A 23,420-nucleotide genomic window follows, 5' to 3' on the forward strand; every position below is an offset into this window, starting at 1 on the left:
TAAACATAAACACAGTAGGGGTAAGAAAATGATGTTGCTGATATTCAGGTGTATATCAGTATATAGTGTCTCTACTTTAAAGAGTCCTCTCCTGCTGATGTTCAGGTGTATATCAGTATATAGTGTCTTTACTTTAAAGAGTCCTCTCCTGCTGATGTTCAGGTGTATATCAGTATGTAGTGTCTCTACTTTAAAGAGTCCTCTCCTGCTGATGTTCAGGTGTATATCAGTATGTAGTGTCTCTACTTTAAAGAGTCCTCTCCTGCTGATGTTCAGGTGTATATCAGTATGTAGTGTCTTTACTTTAAAGAGTCCTCTCCTGCTGATGTCCAGGTGTATATCAGTATGTAGTGTCTCTACTTTAAAGAGTCCTCTCCTGCTGATGTTCAGGTGTATATCAGTATGTAGTGTCTCTACTTTAAGAGTCCTCTCCTGCTGATGTTCAGGTGTATATCAGTATGTAGTGTCTCTACTTTAAAGAGTCCTCTCCTGCTGATGTTCAGGTGTATATCAGTATGTAGTGTCTCTACTTTAAAGAGTCCTCTCCTGCTGATGTTCAGGTGTATATCAGTATGTAGTGTCTCTACTTTAAAGAGTCCTCTCCTGCTGATGTTCAGGTGTATATCAGTATGTAGTGTCTCTACTTAAAGAGTCCTCTCCTGCTGATGTTCAGGTGTATATCAGTATGTAGTGTCTCTACTTTAAAGAGTCCTCTCCTGCTGATGTTCAGGTGTATATCAGTATGTAGTGTCTCTACTTTTAAAGAGTCCTCTCCTGCTGATGTTCAGGTGTATATCAGTATGTAGTGTCTCTACTTTAAAGAGTCCTCTCCTGCTGATGTTCAGGTGTATATCAGTATGTAGTGTCTCTACTTTAAAGAGTCATCTCCTGCTGATGTTCAGGTGTATATCAGTATGTAGTGTCTCTACTTTAAAGAGTCCTCTCCTGCTGACGTTCAGGTGTATATCAGTATGTAGTGTCTCTACTTTAAAGAGTCCTCTCCTGCTGATGTTCAGGTGTATATCAGTACGTAGTGTCTCTACTTTAAAGAGTCCTCTCCTGCTGATGTTCAGGTGTATATCAGTATGTAGTGTCTCTACTTTAAAGAGTCCTCTCCTGCTGATGTTCAGGTGTATATCAGTATGTAGTGTCTCTACTTTAAAGAGTCCTCTCCTGCTGATGTTCAGGTGTATATCAGTAGGTAGTGTCTCTACTTTAAAGAGTCCTCTCCTGCTGATGTTCAGGTGTATATCAGTATGTAGTGTCTCTACTTTAAAGAGTCCTCTCCTGCTGATGTTCAGGTGTATATCAGTATATAGTGTCTCTACTTTAAAGAGTCCTCTCCTGCTGATGTTCAGGTGTATATCAGTACGTAGTGTCTCTACTTTAAAGAGTCCTCTCCTGCTGATGTTCAGGTGTATATCAGTATGTAGTGTCTCTACTTTTAAAGAGTCCTCTCCTGCTGATGTTCAGGTGTATATCAGTATGTAGTGTCTCTACTTTAAAGAGTCCTCTCCTGCTGATGTTCAGGTGTATATCAGTATGTAGTGTCTCTACTTTAAAGAGTCCTCTCCTGCTGACGTTCAGGTGTATATCAGTATGTAGTGTCTCTACTTTAAAGAGTCCTCTCCTGCTGATGTTCAGGTGTATATCAGTATGTAGAGTCTACTTTAAAGAGTCCTCTGAGTGTGTGGGACAGAGGGATTTTAGCTTATATTTACTAAGTTCTCCATCATGTTTTGGCATATTTGTGTTTTTATATGCATCGTTTTTGAAACTGCAGCTCGTTTCTTTAAATCTAAATGTTTTGGGCTGTTGAACGCGTTTGATGAGGTCAAAGACATTTTTAAGACAGATTACCATGGAGATTTTGAATTGGTTTGACTATATATATATATATATATATATATATTACTCACTGAGTTCTTTGAAGCCACCACTTTCTTACTATGACCTTTTATATTGTCTGAGATTGTAAAGACCCTTGATAGCATATCAGGCAGGACTGTTACACTGCGATCTTTGCTCTAATCAAGTTGTTCTCGGCTGAACACTTCCTCGTTGGAAAACAATTTAGATAATATCATGACTGTTATTTTCCACCTGCACCGTCAGTAGGGAGGCGTGTGGTGCAGTGGGTTAGTGCGTTGGTGTTGGGATCAGGGGTCAGAGGTTCAAACACCACTACAGGCAGCATGTCGTTGTGTCCCTGAGACCCTTCACCCCAAAGTGCTCCTGTGGAGATTGCCCTCAGTATTGAGTATGTGAGTCGCTTTGGATAAAATTGCAAAAAAGTTAGCTCTAAAAATGGAAACTGAACTCATATAGAAACGTTTTTTATACAAGCAGTTTAAAAAATAAGAAGATTAAAATAAAATAAAAGCATTTGTCATCAAAAATGAACACATTGTCTGCTGAAGGCGTAACCAGGAAATGGTTATCGAAGGAAAGCCCGAAAGACCAGTGATAACAAATCTTGATAATTAAATAAAATATAAACAAAAATACAGAATAAATACGTGTTAAATACACAAAAAGTCTAAAAATGGAAATGGGAAATGTACTCGTATAGAGTCGTTTTTTTAACATAAATATATTTAAATATTGAAAAACCAGTTAAAAAAATAAGAAGATTAAAATAAAATAAAAGCAGTTGTCCTCAAAAATGAACGCATTGTCTGCTAAAAAAGGCGTTAACCAGGAAAAGACCTCGACTCTGAATGGATGGACATTTATAAAATGGAAAAGAGAGAACAGCTTTTCAATCATAAACTGGGGCTATTTACTTCATACTGGGAGCAGTGGACTCACTATGTAATGCCCCATACGCCTGATTTAGTTTTCTTAACTCTGCGCTAAAGACATGACTACTCCCTATTTGTTGATGTCATTTTTCTTCATGTTATGTTTCTTTAGTTTATATATTCTAATGTTTTTTCATCTGTTATTTGTGTCCGCATGTGTATTGCTGGAAAGTACTAGGAACATATTTATGTCATTTACTGTATGCTGTTATGTTTAACATTTCGACAAAAAGTACATTACAAAAATATTTATGCATTGTGTTTCTCAAAAAATACCAAGAAGGTCAACCACATATTAAATCCCTGTCAATATAACGGATTTCATTAAATTAATATCTTCAAAATGGAAATGTTTCCTTATTTAGAGGGACGGGTGGCGCAGTGGTCTGTGCATCCGATCATCAGATCAAGGGGGGTGCTGGGGAACTCCAGTTCGAAACCCGCTCCTGCCGCCACTGCGTCAGGCCGTTGTGTCCTTGGGCAAGACACTTCACCCGGATTTGCTCCTGTGGGTATTGTCCACAGTACATGTATGATACCAATGTGTACTTGTAAAAGCGCCTCGATGACTTTGAGGCGTGAAGATGGACGGTGTGGCGCAGTGCACTGTGCAATGATCATCAGATCAAGGGGTGAAACCCGCCGCTGCTGCGTCTGTAAAGCCGGTGTGTCCTTGGGCAAGACACTTCACCTGAACTTGCTCCTGTGGGTATTGTCCACAGTACATGACCATTATGATATGTGTAATGTGTATTTGTAAAGCGCTTTGAGCATCTGGAAAAGCGCTATAATAAATGTAAGGAATTATTATTATTATTATTATTTAGATATCAAAAAGTTACTTGCTGGACCCCAAAAAACTAATATTAATATTAATATTCAGAAGTGTTTTGCTTATCTTTGTATTTCTTTAAACTTTCCCCTTAAAATAGGAGTTCAATACTTGAGTGCATGAACTTACTGTAGTGACATTGCACCACTAACACTAACAATACAACTACAAAGCTAGTTGATCTCAACACTCATGGTTGCATCCTCCCTTTCTGAGTTGCAGAATAATTCCAACACCAGACACTTTTTTGTTACGCTGCTATGGACATCGTTGCACTAAAGTACATTCTCAAAGATATTGAAGTGACTGTTATTTTGTATATATTGATGTTTTTATTTAGGTCTTAATGTGGGCATATGTATAAATGTGTCTGTTGATTGTGTATATATAGGATATAAATATTTTTATATATATTTGTTTTTGTATTCAGGATTGTGGGAAACGGTATTTCGATCTCTGTCTGTGCACACAAACTGAAAGATTGACAATAAAGTTGACCTTGACTTTGATAAATAACGTGTACCCTCTTTTCTGTCTCCTCAGGTGTTTTGAAAATGTCTTATTTGCCACGTTAATAGCTGAACTATTAACTGAGGAGGGAGAAGACCTGCTGCACGAACACCGACTGAAAACCCTGAGAGTTAATCTCCTCCAGCCTCAGAATCAGAATCAGAAAACCTTTATTTGTCCCTCAGAGGGGACATTTATTTGTTACAGCAAGAAAAGAGCCAAAGACAGCTTAATATTAACCTAAGTTTTAGATTTAGTCTCAGGGGAAGAAAGAGGGGAGAGATTTAGTCTCAAAGGGGGAGGAAAACCGTTCAGCCAGGTGCCTTAAACATGGCGAAAGTCATCCACGTCAGTAAAAATGTGGGCCTGGGGCTTCTGGTGCTGGCGGCCATTGCTCTGGTTACAATTATAGCTTTATCCGTCGCCTTAGATAAAGAAAAGGCCAAGAAGCGAGGAGGAAACAGTGAGGATAAAGCAACAGGCAGCACCAGTGTTCCCATTACTACACCTTTCACCCCAAAAGAGCCGTGGGACAAATACAGACTCCCAGAATCCCTTTCTCCCGTTTCCTATAACGTCACCTTGTTTCCTCGGTTGAAACCCGACGCTAACGGACTCTATATCTTCACTGGAAATTCGACTGTGGTGTTCAAATGCGTGAAGGAAACAGACCTGGTCATCATCCACTCCAACAAGCTGAACCTCACCAACTTCGATGGGTTTTTCGCCAAGTTCAGCGCCGTGGGTGAAGCATCTTCTCCATCGGTTCTGAAGTCGTGGCTCGTTGTGAAGACGGAGTATTTGGTTCTTCAGCTGAGTCGCAGATTAAGTGTTGGAGCGATGTATGTTCTGCACACTGAGTTTCAGGGCGAGCTGGCAGACGACCTGGAGGGTTTCTACAGGAGCGAATACACTGATGACGGAGTGAAGAAGTGAGTAAAGATGAAGCCAAACGGTGCACGATCATAGTTTAAAAGTAAGATTTGAAAGGGACATGAAATGCTCTTTTTTGGGTTTTAAACCTCTATTTTAGGTTTCTATAAGAACATGTTTAGATGCTTTTATTGTCAAAAAACAAAATGTTGATCATGTCGGCAGTCTAATTGAACCTGTATTCACCCACGGTCTGAAACGCACAGTTTTAGCGCCTGTATCTTAAAGGCCCTCTCCCAGAAAAAAGAGAGTTTTCCCTTTCCTGTAGTGAGTCATATGGGTTTTAGTGCATGTAAATGGTCTGCAAAGGCTAAAATCCTTGTGTTCCCTCCAGAGGGAGTTTCGCACCACCATCAGCTCCAGAGGACTCTTTAAAATAGAGACACATACTGGTATACACTTGAAAATGGGCATTATACGTCCTCTTTAAAACTTAACAACAGTAATAAACATGACACATTTAAAGCTAATTTTCCCATTCTTGTTGGAGTGGTTTTTTAACTTACCTGTTCAAATTACTTTCACTTATAGTTAAGCATTATTAGAGGTCATCTAACTGCTCAACTTTACCAATGACGCCCAATTTGTAACTAGCCGGGGTCATCCACTTTGAGCTGATCAAAACCATATTGGGGACATCACTAGAATATGTTTGAATCCAAGGTTTTACCCAGATGTTTGTTCACGGACGAAGTGAGTTTTTTAGGAAATGTCCCCTTTAATTGTCACACCGTGTTCCTCTTGGTTGATTATTTATCTATCTAAATCACCGCAGTAAACCGTATTTAATGTTGTCTTAATGTACGCTATTTAATTTCATATTCTGTTCTTGTACATATCATATTGTATAAAGATTTTTTTTGTTGTATTTTTGTATTTTATTATATGTTGCATTGTTGGAGGAGTTCTGGTCACAAGAATGTCATTGCCATTTCTACACTGTAGCTTTGTGCATATGATAAAACCTTGAATTGAATTGTTAATGTTTAATTTGAACATTTTGCAGAGTTGTTGCTACCTCACAGATGCAGGCTACGTATGCCAGGAAAACTTTCCCTTGCTTCGACGAGCCGGCCATGAAAGCTTCCTTCAACGTCACCATCGTTCACGAGAGAGAAACCGTGGCTCTGTCCAACGGCATCGAGACCGGTTAGTTCCTCAGGAGAAAAACAACGAGTAAAACCAGATCAGAAAAGGAACACAGTGTTGGGAAGTGAACTACATGCACAGCAAGTCTACTACACTTGGCAGTAGCTTCCTTGTAGTTCAAGTAAAACATATTTGCATAGTTATTTAAGTAGTTACATATCATAACATTTACATATAAGTTTTCAAATATCTCCACAACATCTACAAAACATCATGCCCACTACAACGGGATTATAACACCAGGACTCGTGGACACTGCCTCAAGTTGAAGAAACAGCACTGAAGACTGGCTATCCGCCGCAACTTGTTCAGCCTGCGTGTGGTTGACTTGTGGAATGATCTGCCAGAAAGCGTTGTCACATCCAAGACGGTTAACTGTCTCAAGTCCCGCCTCGACCACTACTGGTCAAACATCACCTTCACTTTGGACGATGTGACTGTTGCCAGCATCCATAGTAAATAAAGAATCAGTGATCTACTCATTTATTTATGAGCGACTAAAAGGGCTTAGGCCTATTGCAGCCGTATCCTATTGATTGATTGATATGACGACTTGATCAATTTCAGTATTTCAGTAGTCTGACCTTTTTCTTTCTATGTATATAGAGAACCGCAGTGACGCCTCCTAAAACCCGGAAGTAAACTTCTTCCGGTTCCTTCGACAAAAACGCAATTTCTCCATAGGATTTAGGAAAATAGCTGGAAATAAGGTCAGTGGTTGAAACACATTTAAGAGACGGATCACGTTTTGTTCAGTCGGATAATATCCACATGTCTACCCATCTCTTATAGATTTTCTAATCATAAATCTACCGATCATAAATCTATCGATTAGATTTATGATTCGAAAATGATAAAAGTAGGGTAGACATGTGGAGATTATCCGGCTGAACAAAATGTGATCCGTCTCTTAAATGTGTTTCAACCACAGACCTTATTTCCAGCTATTTTCCCGAATCCTATGGAGAAATTGCTTTTTTGTCGAAGGAACCGGAAGAAGTTTACTTCCGGGTTTTAGGAGGCGTCACTGCGGTTCTCTATTTGCTATACTACATTTCTCCCAGGGCAGCTTTGCTGTAGTTCAACCTTTACATGAGCTCTTTTTGGCAACTCTTGGTGGTTTTATGGTGGATATTTGACGTGCTATTTAAAAATAATAATAATAAGTAACTTATACAAGTAACTTTTTTAATTTTAATAAAACAAATGCTACAAGATAGATAGATAGTAAAAAATACTGCAGTTTTTAGCAGTTGTATGCTTACACTACAGGACGTTACTTGAATACACATAGGATAGTATAACATGTACAGATATCTGACATGTTTGAAAGTGAGCAAACATCAGAAACTTAACCTAATTAGATGATTTCTCTCTCTGAACAGACTCTGCAGACTCCATCATTGACGGCGTTCCCGTTAAAGTGACGACGTTCGAGCCCACAGCGAAGATGTCCACATACCTGCTGGGCTTCATCGTCTGTGACTTCGTTAGCATCGGTTCCATCCCAGACAGCAACCTGCAGGTGAGATATATATAGAAAAGTGTGCTCAGGAAGTGCATTCACGTTCCCGTTGCTGTATGTGTACTTTCCATTTTATGCCACTTTATACTTTGTCTACTTATCCACTATGTTTATCTGAGAGCTTTTTACGGTGGCCGACGGGTGCAAACTCTTTACAACCTGCTGCAGTTTCAAAAGCAATGCAAATATAAATACACAAATGTGCCAGAACACATGAAGAAACATCTTCACCAAATTGAGGAAATATGAGCAGCGTTTACTTAAAGCGCTGCATAAACGAAACGATGCAAGAAGCTCAAAACACAACGGAGACATGGGGACACTAAAGAGTGACACACACAGCTGGGGGACACTAAAGAGTGACACACACAGCTGGGGGACACTAAAGAGTGACACACACAGCTGGGGGACACTAAAGAGTGACGCACACAGCTGGGAGACCAGGGGACCCTAAAAAGCGACGCACACAGCTGGGAGACCAGGGGACACTAAAAAGTGACGCACACAGCTGGTAGACCAGGGGACACTAAAAAGTGACACACACAGCTGGGAGACCAGGGGACACTAAAGAGTGACGCACACGGCTGGTAGACCAGGGGACCCTAAAGAGTGACGCACACAGCTGGGAGACCAGGGGACACTAAAAAGTGACGCACACAGCTGGGAGACCAGGGGACACTAAAGAGTGACGCACACAGCTGGGAGACCAGGGGACACTAAAGAGTGACACACACAGCTGGGAGACCAGGGGACACTAAAAAGTGACACACACAGCTGGGAGACCAGGGGACACTAAAGAGTGACGCACACGGCTGGTAGACCAGGGGACCCTAAAGAGTGACGCACACAGCTGGGAGACCAGGGGACACTAAAAAGTGACGCACACAGCTGGGAGACCAGGGGACACTAAAAAGTGACACACACAGCTGGGAGACCAGGGGACACTAAATAGTGACGCACACGGCTGGTAGACCAGGGGACCCTAAAGAGTGACGCACACAGCTGGGAGACCAGGGGACACTAAAAAGTGACGCGCACAGCTGGGAGACCAGGGGACACTAAAGAGTGACGCACACAGCTGGGAGACCAGGGGACACTAAAGAGTGACGCACACAGCTGGGACGGAGCGCTTGGTGACGTTCAGGATTATAAAGCTGTCCCCGTTGTTGGAAACTCACCTGAAATGTTTTATGGTCTTATTTGAACAATGTGATCACATGACTCCTTACTGCAGATCTGCTGTAAGCTAGCTAGTAGGACCTAAATCTGTTCAAATATATTTAACATGTTCATACAAATGCTCAACGTTTTACTGTGATATCTTGTTTCAACAGTTACTTCATCACTTTGTCTTTATTTGTACCTTGGGTAAATCCTGTTTTGCACTCTGAACCTGTTGCTGCTAGAAACGCCTGAAGGGGATAAATAAAGTTCCAACTTATCTTATCTTTCATTTTTTTGCAGATCCGAATCTGGGCTCGCAGGAAAGCGATAGAAGACAAACAGGGAGATTACGCTCTGAACGTCACAGGGCCGATCCTTCACTTTTATGAAAAATACTACAACACATCGTACCCACTCTCAAAGTCAGGTATGTCAACATGTTAATGACCTTTCTTATCTCCCTTAGCCAAGCATTATGTCTTTCCATTAAAAGACATAAACCTTTCTTGCATTGCTGTTGGACGTTTTAACAATTGTTGGAGTAAATAACTTCGAGAAATTATCATATTTTAGTGTTTTTTAGATAGCAACAACATTACAAGGGACTAAAAATAGTGAATCATTAGGCGCTTTCACACCGGAGTACTTTTCCCAGGAATAGTTCCGATAGTTCCTGGGATTTTGCGTTCACACCAAAAAGATCTGGAACTAGAACCTAGTTTCTGATTGGATGGGCGAATTGGGCGAATTGCAAACCACTCCCCGTAAAACTCAGATTTTTTTTAAGCCGCCATTTTATTTGCTCACATTAGCATTATTAGCATTAGCATTAGCCCAGCTCACCAACGGAGAAGGACTAACTTATGGCAACACAAAATAAAACATGGGAGCGGTGGAGTGATGAGGAGGTGTCGGCGTTCTGGCGATGAAGTAGTGATGTGTCGGTCGCGAACGAGCCGATTCTTTTGAACGGCTCTTTGGTACGAACGAGGGGAACCGAGTCGTACTTGGTGAGAGCCGTTCTTTTTATCGTTCAATCGTTGGTCCGCACTCACTGCCAAAATCCACTCGCCCTTTTAAAAAGCTTGATTTTGTTCCCCAAACGCTCTGCCCAAACGTATTCTGTGAAGACCCGCCCCTACTCTGATTGATAGATTTCAGTGAAAGCGCCTAATAAGACCATGGGTCCATAAACATGCTAATGGCTGTGTGAGACAGTTCTTACAAGAAAACAAGCCAAAAAAAGAGACAAAAATATGCAAAAAGTTGGGAAAACCACCACATACAGAAAGAACAATGAACATCAGGGCTTTGATGGCCCATTCGAGACAGTTGGTGTATTTTCTGATATTTTTTCTGATGTATTTTCTGATGTATTTCTGATATTTTTTCTGATGTATTTCTGATGTATTTTCTGATGTATTTTCTGATATTTTTTCTGATGTATTTCTGATATTTTTCTGATATTTTTTCTGATGTATTTCTGATATTTTTCTGATATTTTTTCTGATGTATTTCTGATATTTTTTCTGATATGTTTTCTGATGTATTTTCTGATGTCCTCCCCAGATCAGATCGCTCTCCCTGACTTTAACGCCGGGGCGATGGAGAACTGGGGTCTGGTGACCTACAGAGAGACGGCCCTGCTGTTCGACCCCTTCATGTCCTCTAATGGAAACAAAGAGAGAGTCACCACCGTCATCTCACATGAACTCGCTCACATGGTAAGAAAATAACATCCCTGCCATCGTATTCTCTTAAAGGTCTCCTATCATGCAAAATGCACTTTTGGATGTCTTTTATACATAAATATGTGTCCCCGTGTGTCAAGAGACTCACAGAGTGTCAGAAAACAAAACCCTCTCTCTTTTCCTCCGTTCCCACATCTCTAAAAACAGGCCCAATAACAAAACGGAGCTGATCCAGATTTGGCCTTTAATCACGGCAGCATTTAGCTGTATCTGCGGTATAATTCTGAGCAGGCATTAGCTCTCCTCCAGAATCAGCACTTTAGTAACAGGGCTGAAATAGAGGGGTATGAGGGATTTCTAAAATGCATGATTTGTTTGGTATTTTGAGCAAAACACTTCATAGACATGTTTTTTATATATTTGTATATATCTGAGACCCATAATATATGCCCCTCGATTCTATTGGCTCTAACGGTTCAAAAGAGGTGTCAATCATCAAAATCGACCAATGGGATCCAGAGATATGGAAAATGCACCCAAATGGCCCCAGAGGTGGGGTTTATTTTTCTAAACCTCTCTAAAAAGGTCAAATGTCACTTGTTTTGCATCAATTTTGATACAGGGTACTTATTATATGTTATAGTTTGGATTCCTAAAGCTTTTAGTCTACTATCCCATCATCCAAGGGTGGTTTTCACTATAAGTAATGTTTTTATTTTTGGACGGACACAATAATTTACATTTTTTTACTATGTTCAATCTGAATTTACTTTAAAATAAAACAATTCTATATTGATTCTGACTTTTCTACATCCAACTCGCAGGTTTATCATTGCTTTGAGAACAAATATGATTAATTTACCCCTTTTAGAAGTTAAGTTATAGTCATTTGTTCTGGGAATGTCCTTTTGGAGCCTGAGACCTGAAAAACAGGCTCAGGGCTTAACAGGTTAATTAATGCACTTTGAATTGCCTTGTGTTGAAAGGTGCTGTCTAAATAAAGTTGCCTTGCCTTGAATAAAGGTTGTTTTCAGTTCAAACCATCGTCTATGTGCTCTTGGGCTCTCCCTGCGCAGCTCAAACTTAACATATGTAATGTTTTCCCGTCTTCTCTTCAGTGGTTTGGAAACCTGGTGACTCTGCAGTGGTGGAACGACCTGTGGCTGAACGAGGGCTTCGCGTCGTACGTTGAATACCTCGGGGCGGACTACGCAGAGCCCACCTGGAACATTGTGAGAACATTTAACACCTTCAAGATAATTTACTATTAAAGACAGACAAGATGTAGAAAATGGTGAACAGCTCACAGACAGGTTTTTACTGACTGTCCTTTATTTGTATTTTTTTATTCTAACCTTTTATGCTCTTAACCTTTTTTAGATTACCATAGTGTATTCAATATGCTCCTTAGATAACGTCTATTTTCTCCTCATAGCATTGTGAAGCACCTTGAGATGACATTGTTTTTAAAGTGTGCTATACAAATGAAATGTATTACTATTATGTCAGAAATAATGAGTTGTAACTCTATGGTTGGTTAAAAGCGTGAAATTAATGAACTTGGAATAATACTGATAAATGTGTAGTTATTAGGGCTGTCAGTCGATTAAAATAGTTAATCGCGATTAATCGCAAATTAATCGCACATTTTTGATCTGTTCTAAATGTACCTTAGAGGAATATTCTTCAAGTTTTGAATACTCTTATCAACATATGAGTGGACAAATATGCTTTATGCTAACGTTTATTATCATTTGAACAATGACAAATATTCTCATGAATATTAAACACAACAACCTCTGAACATTACAAATATTCGCCTCAATTCAACCTGGAACCTAATACAATAAAAATGGTGTGTGTGTGTGATGGATCGTTGGAGCTATGTGCAACTCAAGGCATATGCTCGAACGGGAGCTGCCTGGGCGCTGCAATCATGTTGCGCACTATCCGTGCTGAGTGTGCTGACTTCTCGTACAATGTCCCACTGTCTGGCTTCCTGCATAAAGTCAAGTGCTCGGCGCAGTTGTGGCGAAATGCCGCTCCCGTTTTCATTTAAACAGCTCCTTATATCTGTTAGCGCAGCTAGCTAGCACCATATGCTAACAACAACAATGCACGTAAGGTCTCTCTCTCGCTCGCTCGGGCCACACATACACACACCCTCCCGGTCCTCCCAACAGCCAGTCGGTGCCTGCCGGTGAGCGTGGAAGTGTGGTCTGCCACAAGCGGGCGGCAGGAGCGGGGCTGTCAGCATCAGCTTGTAGATGGTATTTTAAACTCGATGCGCTCTGAAACTACGGGGCGGCCGAGGAAAAAAAATACACATGCGTTAATCGCGTTTAAATAATTAGTGGCGTTAATTTTTTTTTGCGTTAACGCGTTATTAACGCGTTAACCTGACAGCCCTAGTAGTTATATGTTGATTTAATCTGGCCCTTATTTGTGGACGTTTAATCGAGACTATGTATGCTTTTGTGTGTACATGTTGATTATGTGTGAACCTTCCCAGGGACTGCAGATGGACATTGCTAACAGCTAAATCTACCACCTTCTCTCTTTTTTTAAATAATGTTTTTTTATACACACGGTTCATTTCAAAGACTTACCAATAGCCCCCTCACTCATCTCTATCTGTAAAAGTCTCATAGCATCTATAAAGTTTCTCTGTCTCTCTCTGTCTGCAGAAAGATCACATCGTCCTGTCTGATGTCCAAAAAGTGTTCGCTGTGGACGCTCTCGCCTCCTCTCACCCTCTGTCCCGCAGAGAAGAGGAGGTCAACACCCCGGCTCAGATCAGCGAGATGTTCAACACCATCTCCTACAGCAAGGTCTGCTCCTCTGACTCCATGTAACCAGAGTAGGCAAAAGTACACACATCCTTTACTCAAGTAGAAGTACAGATACTCGAGTTTAAAAATACTTTGGTAAAAGTAGAAGTACTGACTAAACTTCTTTACTCAAGTAAAAGTAAAGAAGTATGGGCTTTGAAATGTATGTAAGAAGTAGAAAGTACAGGTATTTGTGTTCAACATGTAAGAAGTAGAAAGTACAGGTATTTGTGTTCAACATGTAAGAAGTAGAAAGTACAGGTATTTGAGTTCAACATGTAAGAAGTAGAAAGTACAGGTATTTGAGTTCAACATGTGAGAAGTAGAAAGTACAGGTATTTGAGTTCAACATGTGAGAAGTAGAAAGTACAGGTATTTGAGTTCAACATGTAAGAAGTATAAAGTACAGGTATTTGAGTTCAACATGTAAGAAGTAGAAAGTACAGGTATTTGAGTTCAACATGTGAGAAGTAGAAAGTACAGGTATTTGTGTTCAACATGTGAGAAGTAGAAAGTACAGGTATTTGTGTTCAACATGTGAGAAGTAGAAAGTACAGGTATTTGAGTTCAACATGTAAGAAGTAGAAAGTACAGGTATTTGAGTTCAACATGTGAGAAGTAGAAAGTACAGGTATTTGAGTTCAACATGTAAGAAGTAGAAAGTACAGGTATTTGTGTTCAACATGTGAGAAGTAGAAAGTACAGGTATTTGAGTTCAACATGTGAGAAGTAGAAAGTACAGGTATTTGAGTTCAACATGTAAGAAGTAGAAAGTACAGGTACTTGTGTTCAACATGTAAGAAGTAGAAAGTACAGGTATTTGAGTTCAACATGTGAGAAGTAGAAAGTACAGGTATTTGAGTTCAACATGTGAGAAGTAGAAAGTACAGGTATTTGAGTTCAACATGTGAGAAGTAGAAAGTACAGGTATTTGAGTTCAACATGTAAGAAGTAGAAAGTACAGGTATTTGAGTTCAACATGTAAGAAGTAGAAAGTACAGGTATTTGGGTTCAAAATGTAAGAAGTAGAAAGTAAAAAGTCGTCAGAAAAATAAGTAGTGGAGTAAAGTACTGATACCAGAATAATGTACTTCAGTACAGTAACGAAGTATTTGTACTCCACTTCTTCCCACCTCTGGTTGTTATAAGAATTTAAACCAGCCACTTCTTCACTGGTTATCTGTTGTGTCTCTCAGGGAGCCGCGGTGCTCAGGATGCTCTCAGAGTTTCTCACTGAGCCGGTGTTCGTCAAAGGACTCAGTGTGAGTGTAAACTGTAATAAGACCTGCTTATTTATTAACTACTTCCACTGGGAGTGTTTGTGTGTGTGCTTTGCGTGAGTGTGTGTTTATGTGTGTCAGTGGGTGTCACATTGAAAGAGTTTGTATGATAAATCAAATCGCATCCTTAGTTACTGTTAATCTGACAGAAGTGTGTGTCTGTGTGTTTATGTCTGTGTGTGTTTATGTTTGTGTGTAAGTGTGTGTCATATTGAAAGAGTTGATAAATCAAACCACATCCTTACTGTTACTCTGAGATGTGTGTGTGTGTGTGTGTGTGTGTGTGTGTGTGTGTGTATGTGAGTTTGGGGGTATGATGAATCAAACCACATCCTTAGTTACTGTTACTCTGACAGACATGTGTGTGTGTGTGTGTGAGTCTGATGTATCTTTAAATGATTCGTGACTTCCTCTATGCTGTAGACTCTGACTAATAGCACAATGATTTTAAAACATGTAGTCTAATAAAGTGGTTCCCGAAAAATAATTTCCACACCAGACGGTTGTGGAGAAAAAATATATATATTTAAAGTAAAACATATTTTAGAATGGGGAGTAGCTTATACATTATATTGCCTCTACAAGTAATATGTGCTGAACGATAAGGCCCACAGTAACTGCCAAATGTTTGATCGAAAAAAGGCATTAAAGCACTTGCAAGAATATTGTAGATCTGCACAACTAATAGAAATTTAGCAAAATTGCAAAACCGGATGGGGCAACATCCAAATTCAGGTGCGGAAAACCCCGATATTTTTCAATGATAATTACAGTAATGGATAATGTCTTTAAAAAAAGTGAGCCATATCCCAATTGCAATATCTGTCAAAAATAATCGCTACAGGTAATTTTCTCAAAATCTTGCAGCCCTAAATGATTGCAGACAGTTTATGAACGATACATGTGTCTGCATGTGAAGGGAGGGGGGTTGCAATCACTGCAATACTCACACAAGCTTGGGAACCACTGGTCTAATTTAGCTTTAGCATCTTAATTATAGCACTGTTGATGCTTGACCTGCTCATAATAACTGTTTTCTCTTCTCAGTCTTACCTGAACACGTTTGCCTTCAGCAACACGGTGTACACAGACCTGTGGGACCATCTGCAGCAGGTCAGTGTGTTTAAAAAAAACCGGTATAGTCACACATGTGCAGTGGTGGAAATTAACAAATTATATGTACCCAAGTTTTTGATATACTTGGAAATAGGAGGTACCAAACAAAACCTCATTTGGTAGAACTTTTCTGCCTCGCACTTTGTAGACGGTCCCTGTTCACTCGGCTGCAGATAAAAGTCGTCCAACAGGCAAGGCAGGCAACTGCTTGGGACCCCAGACCAGTAGGGGGCCCCCAAAGAAGGTTAATCACATCGGTCCACAGCAATGACCACATGGAAATGGCTATGTAAAACGCACTGCAATGACATCCAGAAAAAGCCCCCCATGCTACTTGGGAAGGGGAAACCCACAGACGGTTTGGGCAGGCGTCTTCTAACCCAGTGTCTTGAAACGCTCCTGACGGCACGTATCTGCTTGTTATGATAGAAATAAGTTTGTAGCTCATTGTTGACAATGCTACGGTTGTTAAGAGACATTATTCATGTTTTTCAGAATGGTTTGTGTTTACTTATTTATATAAATATTTATCACCGCAATAAACCGTATTTAATTTCGTCTTAATGTACAATATTTAGTTTTACATTATGTTCTTGTACATTCTATTCTTCTATTTACATATAGACTTTTTGCACTATTTTTATTTTTGTATTTTATGATATATGTTGCATTGTTGGAGGAGCTCAGGTCAGAAGAATTGCCATTCCTACACTGTAGCCTTTGTGAATAAAACCTTTGAAATCTTGAATCAAGTTCAAATCCGTGATTATCTTTCAACTTTTCTGAAATAGGCAAGCCTTCATCCCAGTTCCTGTGATTCTGTTTATTGCTAGGCAGTTGAAAACACACCCGGTATCGTTATTCCTCACACCGTCCACGACATTATGAATCGCTGGACTCTTCAGATGGGCTTCCCAGTCGTCACCATCGACACTCAGACAGGAAGTGTTACCCAGAAGCACTTCCTGGTGGACCCTGACTCTGTGGTGGAGAGACCCTCTCAGTTCAGGTAGGAATCCATTTGTTAGAAAACTCTCACTGGTCACCGGCTTGAGCTTCAATCTCAGGATCCATGTATCTGTGATCCTCTCAAGAACGGAAGTAGTCCTCACATACAGAGCATCAACTAGTTCCTGAACAGTGTCCTTCACATGCTGATATCCAAGAGAGGGAGTTACACAGTCACAAGATGGAGTGTAGCTCCCTCCAGTAAATGACACGAGGCTGAGGTCTTGATTAAATACGGGGTTTATTCTTGTGGGACCTATTCCAACCCGTGAGAACTGGGTTGTAAGACAACAAATATATAAAAGGTAAACAATAAATAAATATGGAATATATGCATGTAATTGCTGTTAATGCCGCTAAATAAAACAATCAACGGCACACATATCCCACACAGCATGTAGCACAAGCTAACAATAGCATGTAGCACAAGCTAGCGCATAGCATACATATAACCTGCAGCTCAACCGCACACATTTAGACAAACAACCAGCACAAAAACGTACCTCGTAGGCTGCTAGTCATCTAGAGGGGCTGATATCTTTAACTGCATTTTCCCCTTAGTTTCCTTAGATTTTCTTTACATTCTGCAATGCTCTGCAGTTGCGACTATCAAGTGCGTCAATTAAACAAACAGGTGTAACACAAAACACAGCAGATTAGTTCCGCCCCTATTAATGTTGCACATAAAAGGTAGGAACCAAAAATACAACGTGGAACAAAATAAACAACAGAGAGTGAAGACAGTTACATGGAGGAATACCGGTTCTTGTAGGTCAGGGGTAGGCAAGTAAGTTTGGCCGTGGGCCAATTTTTTGCTGAGCCGCAAGATGGCGGGCCAGAACATAATCAAAGCCTAATTCAAGGAATTGATTTTGGCAGGGGCGGATCTAGACAAATATTCATGGGGTGGCAAGAGGGTGGCAGGAGATTTTGAGGGGTGGCATCCTCTGACAGAAGTATATGCTGATTTAAATCGCAATCATATCAATCAATTAGGGGTGTAACGGTACACGTACCCGTACTGAAATTATTCGGTACGGGCCCTTCGGTTCGGTACACGTGTGTACCGAACGAATATAGCGTTAAACATAAAAAATTGAGAACATGAACAACTTTCTGGAATTAATCTATATCATAGAGCGACCAAGTCATTTCATTGGACGAGAGGCATACTATGAGAGCTGGTCACAGGGATGCGTTCAAATGTAGTCAGTAATTTGAGGAACTGTCGAAATGGCGAACGCAGACAAAGTTGAGCTGAAAATCCTCCAGCATCATTGAAGTCTCCGGTTTGGGAACATTTTGGTTTCGCAGTTACGTACAAGGATGACGGACAAAGACAGGTGGACCGAACCAAAGCTGTTTGTCGGCATTGTTCAACTATCATTGGTTACGCGGCTGGCAATACATCACTCATTTGAAAAGGCATCACCCGAATGTGAATATCACCGGTACCAAAGGAAAAAAGACTGAAGTGCAAACCCAACTCCCACTAGCATGTAAGCCTCCACCACTCGCAAAGAGTTCAGACCGAGCCAAAGCTATTACAAACGCCAAATATCCTTATGTTGCCATGTTAGCAAAGCGCTACCTGGCTGTATCTGCTGCCACTGTCCCTAGAGAGGGTGTTCTCCACAGCAGGAGACATTGGTAGTGCCAGCAGATCTGCCCTTTCAGCAAGCAATGTGGACAAGTTCATCTTTCTTTAAACAACATGAAAATACAATGACAAGCAAGTCCTAATGTCAAGCTGGCTGCTTAGGTACTAGTACAGTTCAAATACAGATTATTTCAGTTCATCGAAATGCTGCACCTTTACTATATTTTGTATTTATTTGAATACATTAGTCACAGTTTAATAATAATTTTAAAAAAAATATTGAATGTTTTGTGATAATTGTTTCTGCTGTACCGAAAACGTACCGAACCGAACCGTGACCTAAAAACCGAGGTACGTACCGAACCGAAATGTTTGTGAACCGTTACACCCCTACAATCAATGTTAACTTGGAAAGCCACAATATTAATATTTTAACTCAATCACATAGGTGATATCATTGTGGCACATCAGTAAAGCCTTATAAGGTGGCAGACGTAATTTAATGAATTTTAACTGAACAATAACTGAATGAGTTTGTTTCACTCTTAGACCAGCAGGGGTACCAAATCTATGCAGACTGCTGCAATAAGTACATTAATTAACTGTCTCATCGATGTTTGTCTGAATGAATATGATACTATTAACAATCATATTATTCCTATCAGCTGTCAATCACTGTTAATAAATAATAATAATAGATTTAATTTGTTAGCGTTTTTACAGGTGCTCAAAGACGCTTTACAGATATAATGAACTGTTATGATTCACATATTCATTTATTATTGAATAAACTATATGATGTTAATGATGAATGTTCATCAAGATGCTTGCTCACCTTCCTTCAAATTTGAAAAACAAGTAATTATATCATTATTAATATACAGTTACAACCTTGACTTTACATCAGAAAGAACAAACATTAAAGAAGTGACTAACTGCATCAGTTAGGGTTAAAAAACGTGTATTCAGCTAAAACATCGCTGCAGTTATTATCCTTACCTACTGGCCTAGTTAAATCAAAGTGGTTACTTTCTGTTGGCTGGGCAGTGTAGTTTTACACACCGTCTTATTTTACTTTCTCAGGACTTAAAACTGTTTTTTGGGGGCAGACCCCCTCAAAGAAAAAAATATATACACGCATACAAGGTCATCATCTTAACAGTTTGTTATTCTCATCGAGTCATCCGTGAGCAGAGCATCAAGTTGGCACGTCTATTACAGCTGAATGCGGCGATTATTATTTTGTTCAGCAAAACGCCTCACAAACTTATTAAGATCAACAGCTGTAGTGCGTTTTGATTCAATGCTGAGTACAGCCAAACTTCACAGTCTCTTCTCTGTCAGTGTAGACCGCAACTACCTCATTCCTTCAGTGCTTGGGTCCGAAAGGCTTCTCGTTTTGCGCCGTCCCCCCGTTCAAGTGAATTCGCCACCAATCATATTTCCACTCTCGCGCCAGGACCGGGGGAGGGGTTACATGACGTGCATCTTGTGCTGCATTCACTTGCACTCGGACATTAGAGACTTTTTCTCATAAATGTCCGATGAGCCACAACTTTCTTTCAAAACAAAGATGCCAACTGGGGTGGCAGCTGGGGTGGCAAGGCTGTTGTTTAGGGTGGCAGTTGCCACCCCATGCCACCCCGGTAGATCCGCCCCTAGATTTTGGTAAGAGGGCGCAGAGCCCCTGTTCCCCGGTTCAGAAAAAACTCTGATATCGCTGATGACCCTCCCCATCAACACTCTGATGCGCAGTCAGATCCGCTGATTGGTTCACTGATGATATAGGTGCCCAATCCAGAGCCTGTGGCTAGACCCGCCCAAAGGGAGGCTCGTCCTCTCTAGCCCCATTTCAGTCCCAAAGCCAGGGCTATTATCTGTATTTTAACAGACTTATCTTTTAAATTGAGGTGTATTTATTGTTCTCTTCAAAGTCTATTTGTCTCTGAAACTGTAGGGAGGATGGTCTTCCCTTTCCTCAATGGAGGAGCCTCCACTGAGTAAAGTAACTAGCAGTGTTATTTAACATATTCTGATAAGTATTGTCAAGTTCTCTGGGTTTTTGGCATTTATTTGAGTGTTTGCCCACATTTGAGAGGCTTGAGGGACAACTGGAATCCTTTTTCCTTTTCTTTATTTCAACTTTTCAAGGACACATTAGGATTCTTTCAGGTTGAAAACCTTAAAAAAATTAAATTACAGCAGTTTTGCTTTGCAATTTAATATATTATAGCCTATATTAATCAATAACCAAGTATTTTACTCAAACTCAATGTATTTAATAGTTAAATAAGTAGTTTAATTGACCTGGTTCCCCCCAACCACACATTTGCCATATGTGACCAGACCCGCTCTATCGAAATCAGTCGGAAGTCGCAACGGCTCATTTCAAAATAAACGTGGATTTGCGTAAAAAAATAGTTTTTCGGGGTTCGGGTGTTTTATTTGATTTTAAATAAACAAAGTCTTGGCTTTCAGAATATGGAAATTTTATTTCCAAAATCACCCGATAAATACATGTTTGAAGCTTGTAAAGGGAAGATGACAGCTCTCCCTCGCCACTCTGCTCTTCCACAGCGCCGCTTCCCCTCCCTCCGCTTACATTATGAATGTAAGCGGATATGTCGGGACAGAATTTATTTTACCGGACAAATCTGAAACTTACCGGTCATGTTTCAATAAGAATAATAAGAATGTTGTAGCAGAGTTTCCGTTAGCAGGTAATCACCGGACTAGGACCGGATATGCTGATGTTTAAAACTCAGTTAATGGGGCTCATTTTTTATATCGCTTCAGTTTATAATCGTTACAGATCAAAAAGTTCAGATTCATTTTTCAATAAATGATTCCACAAACAACATAATTATTACATTCAAACAAACTACTTGTAGATGAAGACGTACATTATTCAAAAGTTTACAATAACTTTGAATAATAACACGGGAGAAACGGATCCTCTCTTTTCCCCTCTCCCTCCCTCTCTCTCCTGACAGCTCGTCAGTTTCTCATGCAGCTAAACAGAGGCGGGGCTTCAGGTGATTATGCAGCAGCTGATCTGATCTCTCTCTCGGGTCCGGTTACACTTCACTCGCGTTTATGTCCATATCGATCAGATCCAGCTCTCCTGATCGGGCTTTATAGAGAGCACCGATCAAACTATTAAGAGTGAATATCGGCCGATAATGACCGGCGGCCGATCGATCGGCGGCTAACGGAAACCCTGATGTGCGACTGTCGGTCCTATGTTGTAAAAAAAATAAATCAAAATAATGTTTTATTTTTGATTCTCAAAATTACGGGCCAAATATTATTGCTGGCGGGCCAACAATGGCCCGCGGGCCGCCTGTTGCCGACCCATGTTGTAGGTAATCATACATCCTGGCATGTACAAAATACTGAGTGTTTTCTCAAAATGTTGGCTTTTTTCTGAAAATCTGAAAATTCTGATTTTCTCTAAAAATTCTGACTTTATTAAAACATTCAGACTTTTTTCAAAATCTCAAAATTCAGACTTTTTTCTCAAAATCGTAAAATTCTAAATTTTTTCACAAAATCTCAACGTTCTGATTTATTTCTCAAAATGCTGAATTATTTTGAAAAATCTCAAAATTCAGATTTTTTCCCTCAAAATTCTGACTTTTTTCAAAAAATTCTGACTTTTTCTGAATACATTGTTAAATATCACTGGTCCCCGGCTTGAGCTTCAATATCAGGATCCATGTATTTCATCACATACAGAGCATCAACTAGTTCCTGAACAGTGTCCTTCACATGCTGATATCCAAGGTTTAGGTAATCATACATCCTGTCATGAACAAAATACTGAGTTCTTTCTCAAAATGTTGGCTTTTTCTCAAAATCTCAAAAATCTGACTTTTTCTCAAAATTCCGACTTTTTCAGCTACAGTTGGGATACCTTTGTTATGTTACTCTCATTGGAAGAGTACATTCAGTATTTTCCCCACACCATTCAACCTTTATCCTGCTAGTTCACAGTATAATTTAAGAGATTGATTCACGTAGTATCCATCATTTGGATTAGGGCTGCTCAATTAATCGTATTTTAATCGCGATTACGATTATGGTTTGCAACGATTACGAAAACAACATAATCGAAAAAAAACGATTCTTTTTTTATTATTACTTTTTTTATTTATTTTTTTATATATATATTTTTTCCAGTTGAATTATACTTAAAGTTCAGGGTAATCAACTGTTAAAAACATACTGTTCACATTTTTTTTCTCCAATAAATGGATGTTTTCAAAGTCAATGAATAATCGCATTTAATAATCGCAATTATTGACCCAAATAATCGAGATTATGATTTTTGCCATAATCGAGCAGCCCTAATTTGGATTATATTCTACCACTACTGGTTTAAGCACAAACTCGTACTGCACTCCTTCATTTCCTTGTCAAATAGTTTGTATACAAAATAAAATTCCCTTAAATTTGTGTTTGTTTTCCTGGGAATGTGCAGCAACACGCATTCAGTCTTTTTTTTAAATAAATGTTTTCCTTTTCTTTGCCTTTACCAGAAACAACTTGGTGAGGTTAACTCCAAAAACGAGATGGTTAGGTTTTGAAAAAGTCAACGTTGTATTACTTTAAAACTACTGAGAAATATATTATATATATATAATATAATATATATATTATATATATAATATAATATATATATTATATATATAATATATGTCTGGCATAAAGCTATCTTCTGGGTAAAAGTAAGAGTGTTGGACCCCAAACTCTTCCCTAAACTGACGTCAATCCCATTTGATTAATTATATATAAACCAATTGATTTTGTTGGAAATAACAAGGTACAGCTTTTTTTAGTTATTGCTCCAGGCAGTGTGAAAACAGTCCTCTACTCCTACAAATTAAATACCAGAGTGGGTATGCTGATATGACACATAATTTGCACCTTATATGAACATATGAAGTAAAGTAAAGGAGAGTTCAGTCGAGGCTG

At 39.7% G+C, this 23,420-nt stretch overlaps 1 protein-coding gene across 2 annotated transcripts in view; it reads left to right on the top strand.

The window, feature by feature from the left end:
* LOC117541524 (aminopeptidase N-like) overlaps window positions 1-23,420 on the top strand; it is a 50,731-nt gene that overhangs the window by 12,972 nt on the left and 14,339 nt on the right. For both annotated transcript variants that reach the window (XM_034208708.1, XM_034208709.1), the window contains exons 2-11: window positions 4,180-5,078; window positions 6,086-6,228; window positions 7,614-7,753; window positions 9,218-9,344; window positions 10,487-10,641; window positions 11,727-11,840; window positions 13,296-13,439; window positions 14,636-14,701; window positions 15,767-15,832; window positions 16,669-16,844. In XM_034208708.1, the coding sequence (XP_034064599.1) occupies window positions 4,477-5,078; window positions 6,086-6,228; window positions 7,614-7,753; window positions 9,218-9,344; window positions 10,487-10,641; window positions 11,727-11,840; window positions 13,296-13,439; window positions 14,636-14,701; window positions 15,767-15,832; window positions 16,669-16,844 (1,733 nt within the window). In that variant the 5' untranslated portion in view covers window positions 4,180-4,476. The remainder of the gene's footprint in view (window positions 1-4,179; window positions 5,079-6,085; window positions 6,229-7,613; window positions 7,754-9,217; window positions 9,345-10,486; window positions 10,642-11,726; window positions 11,841-13,295; window positions 13,440-14,635; window positions 14,702-15,766; window positions 15,833-16,668; window positions 16,845-23,420) is intronic.

This window comes from Gymnodraco acuticeps, unplaced genomic scaffold (genome assembly GCF_902827175.1).
Source record: "Gymnodraco acuticeps unplaced genomic scaffold, fGymAcu1.1, whole genome shotgun sequence".
NCBI lineage: Eukaryota > Metazoa > Chordata > Actinopteri > Perciformes > Bathydraconidae > Gymnodraco > Gymnodraco acuticeps.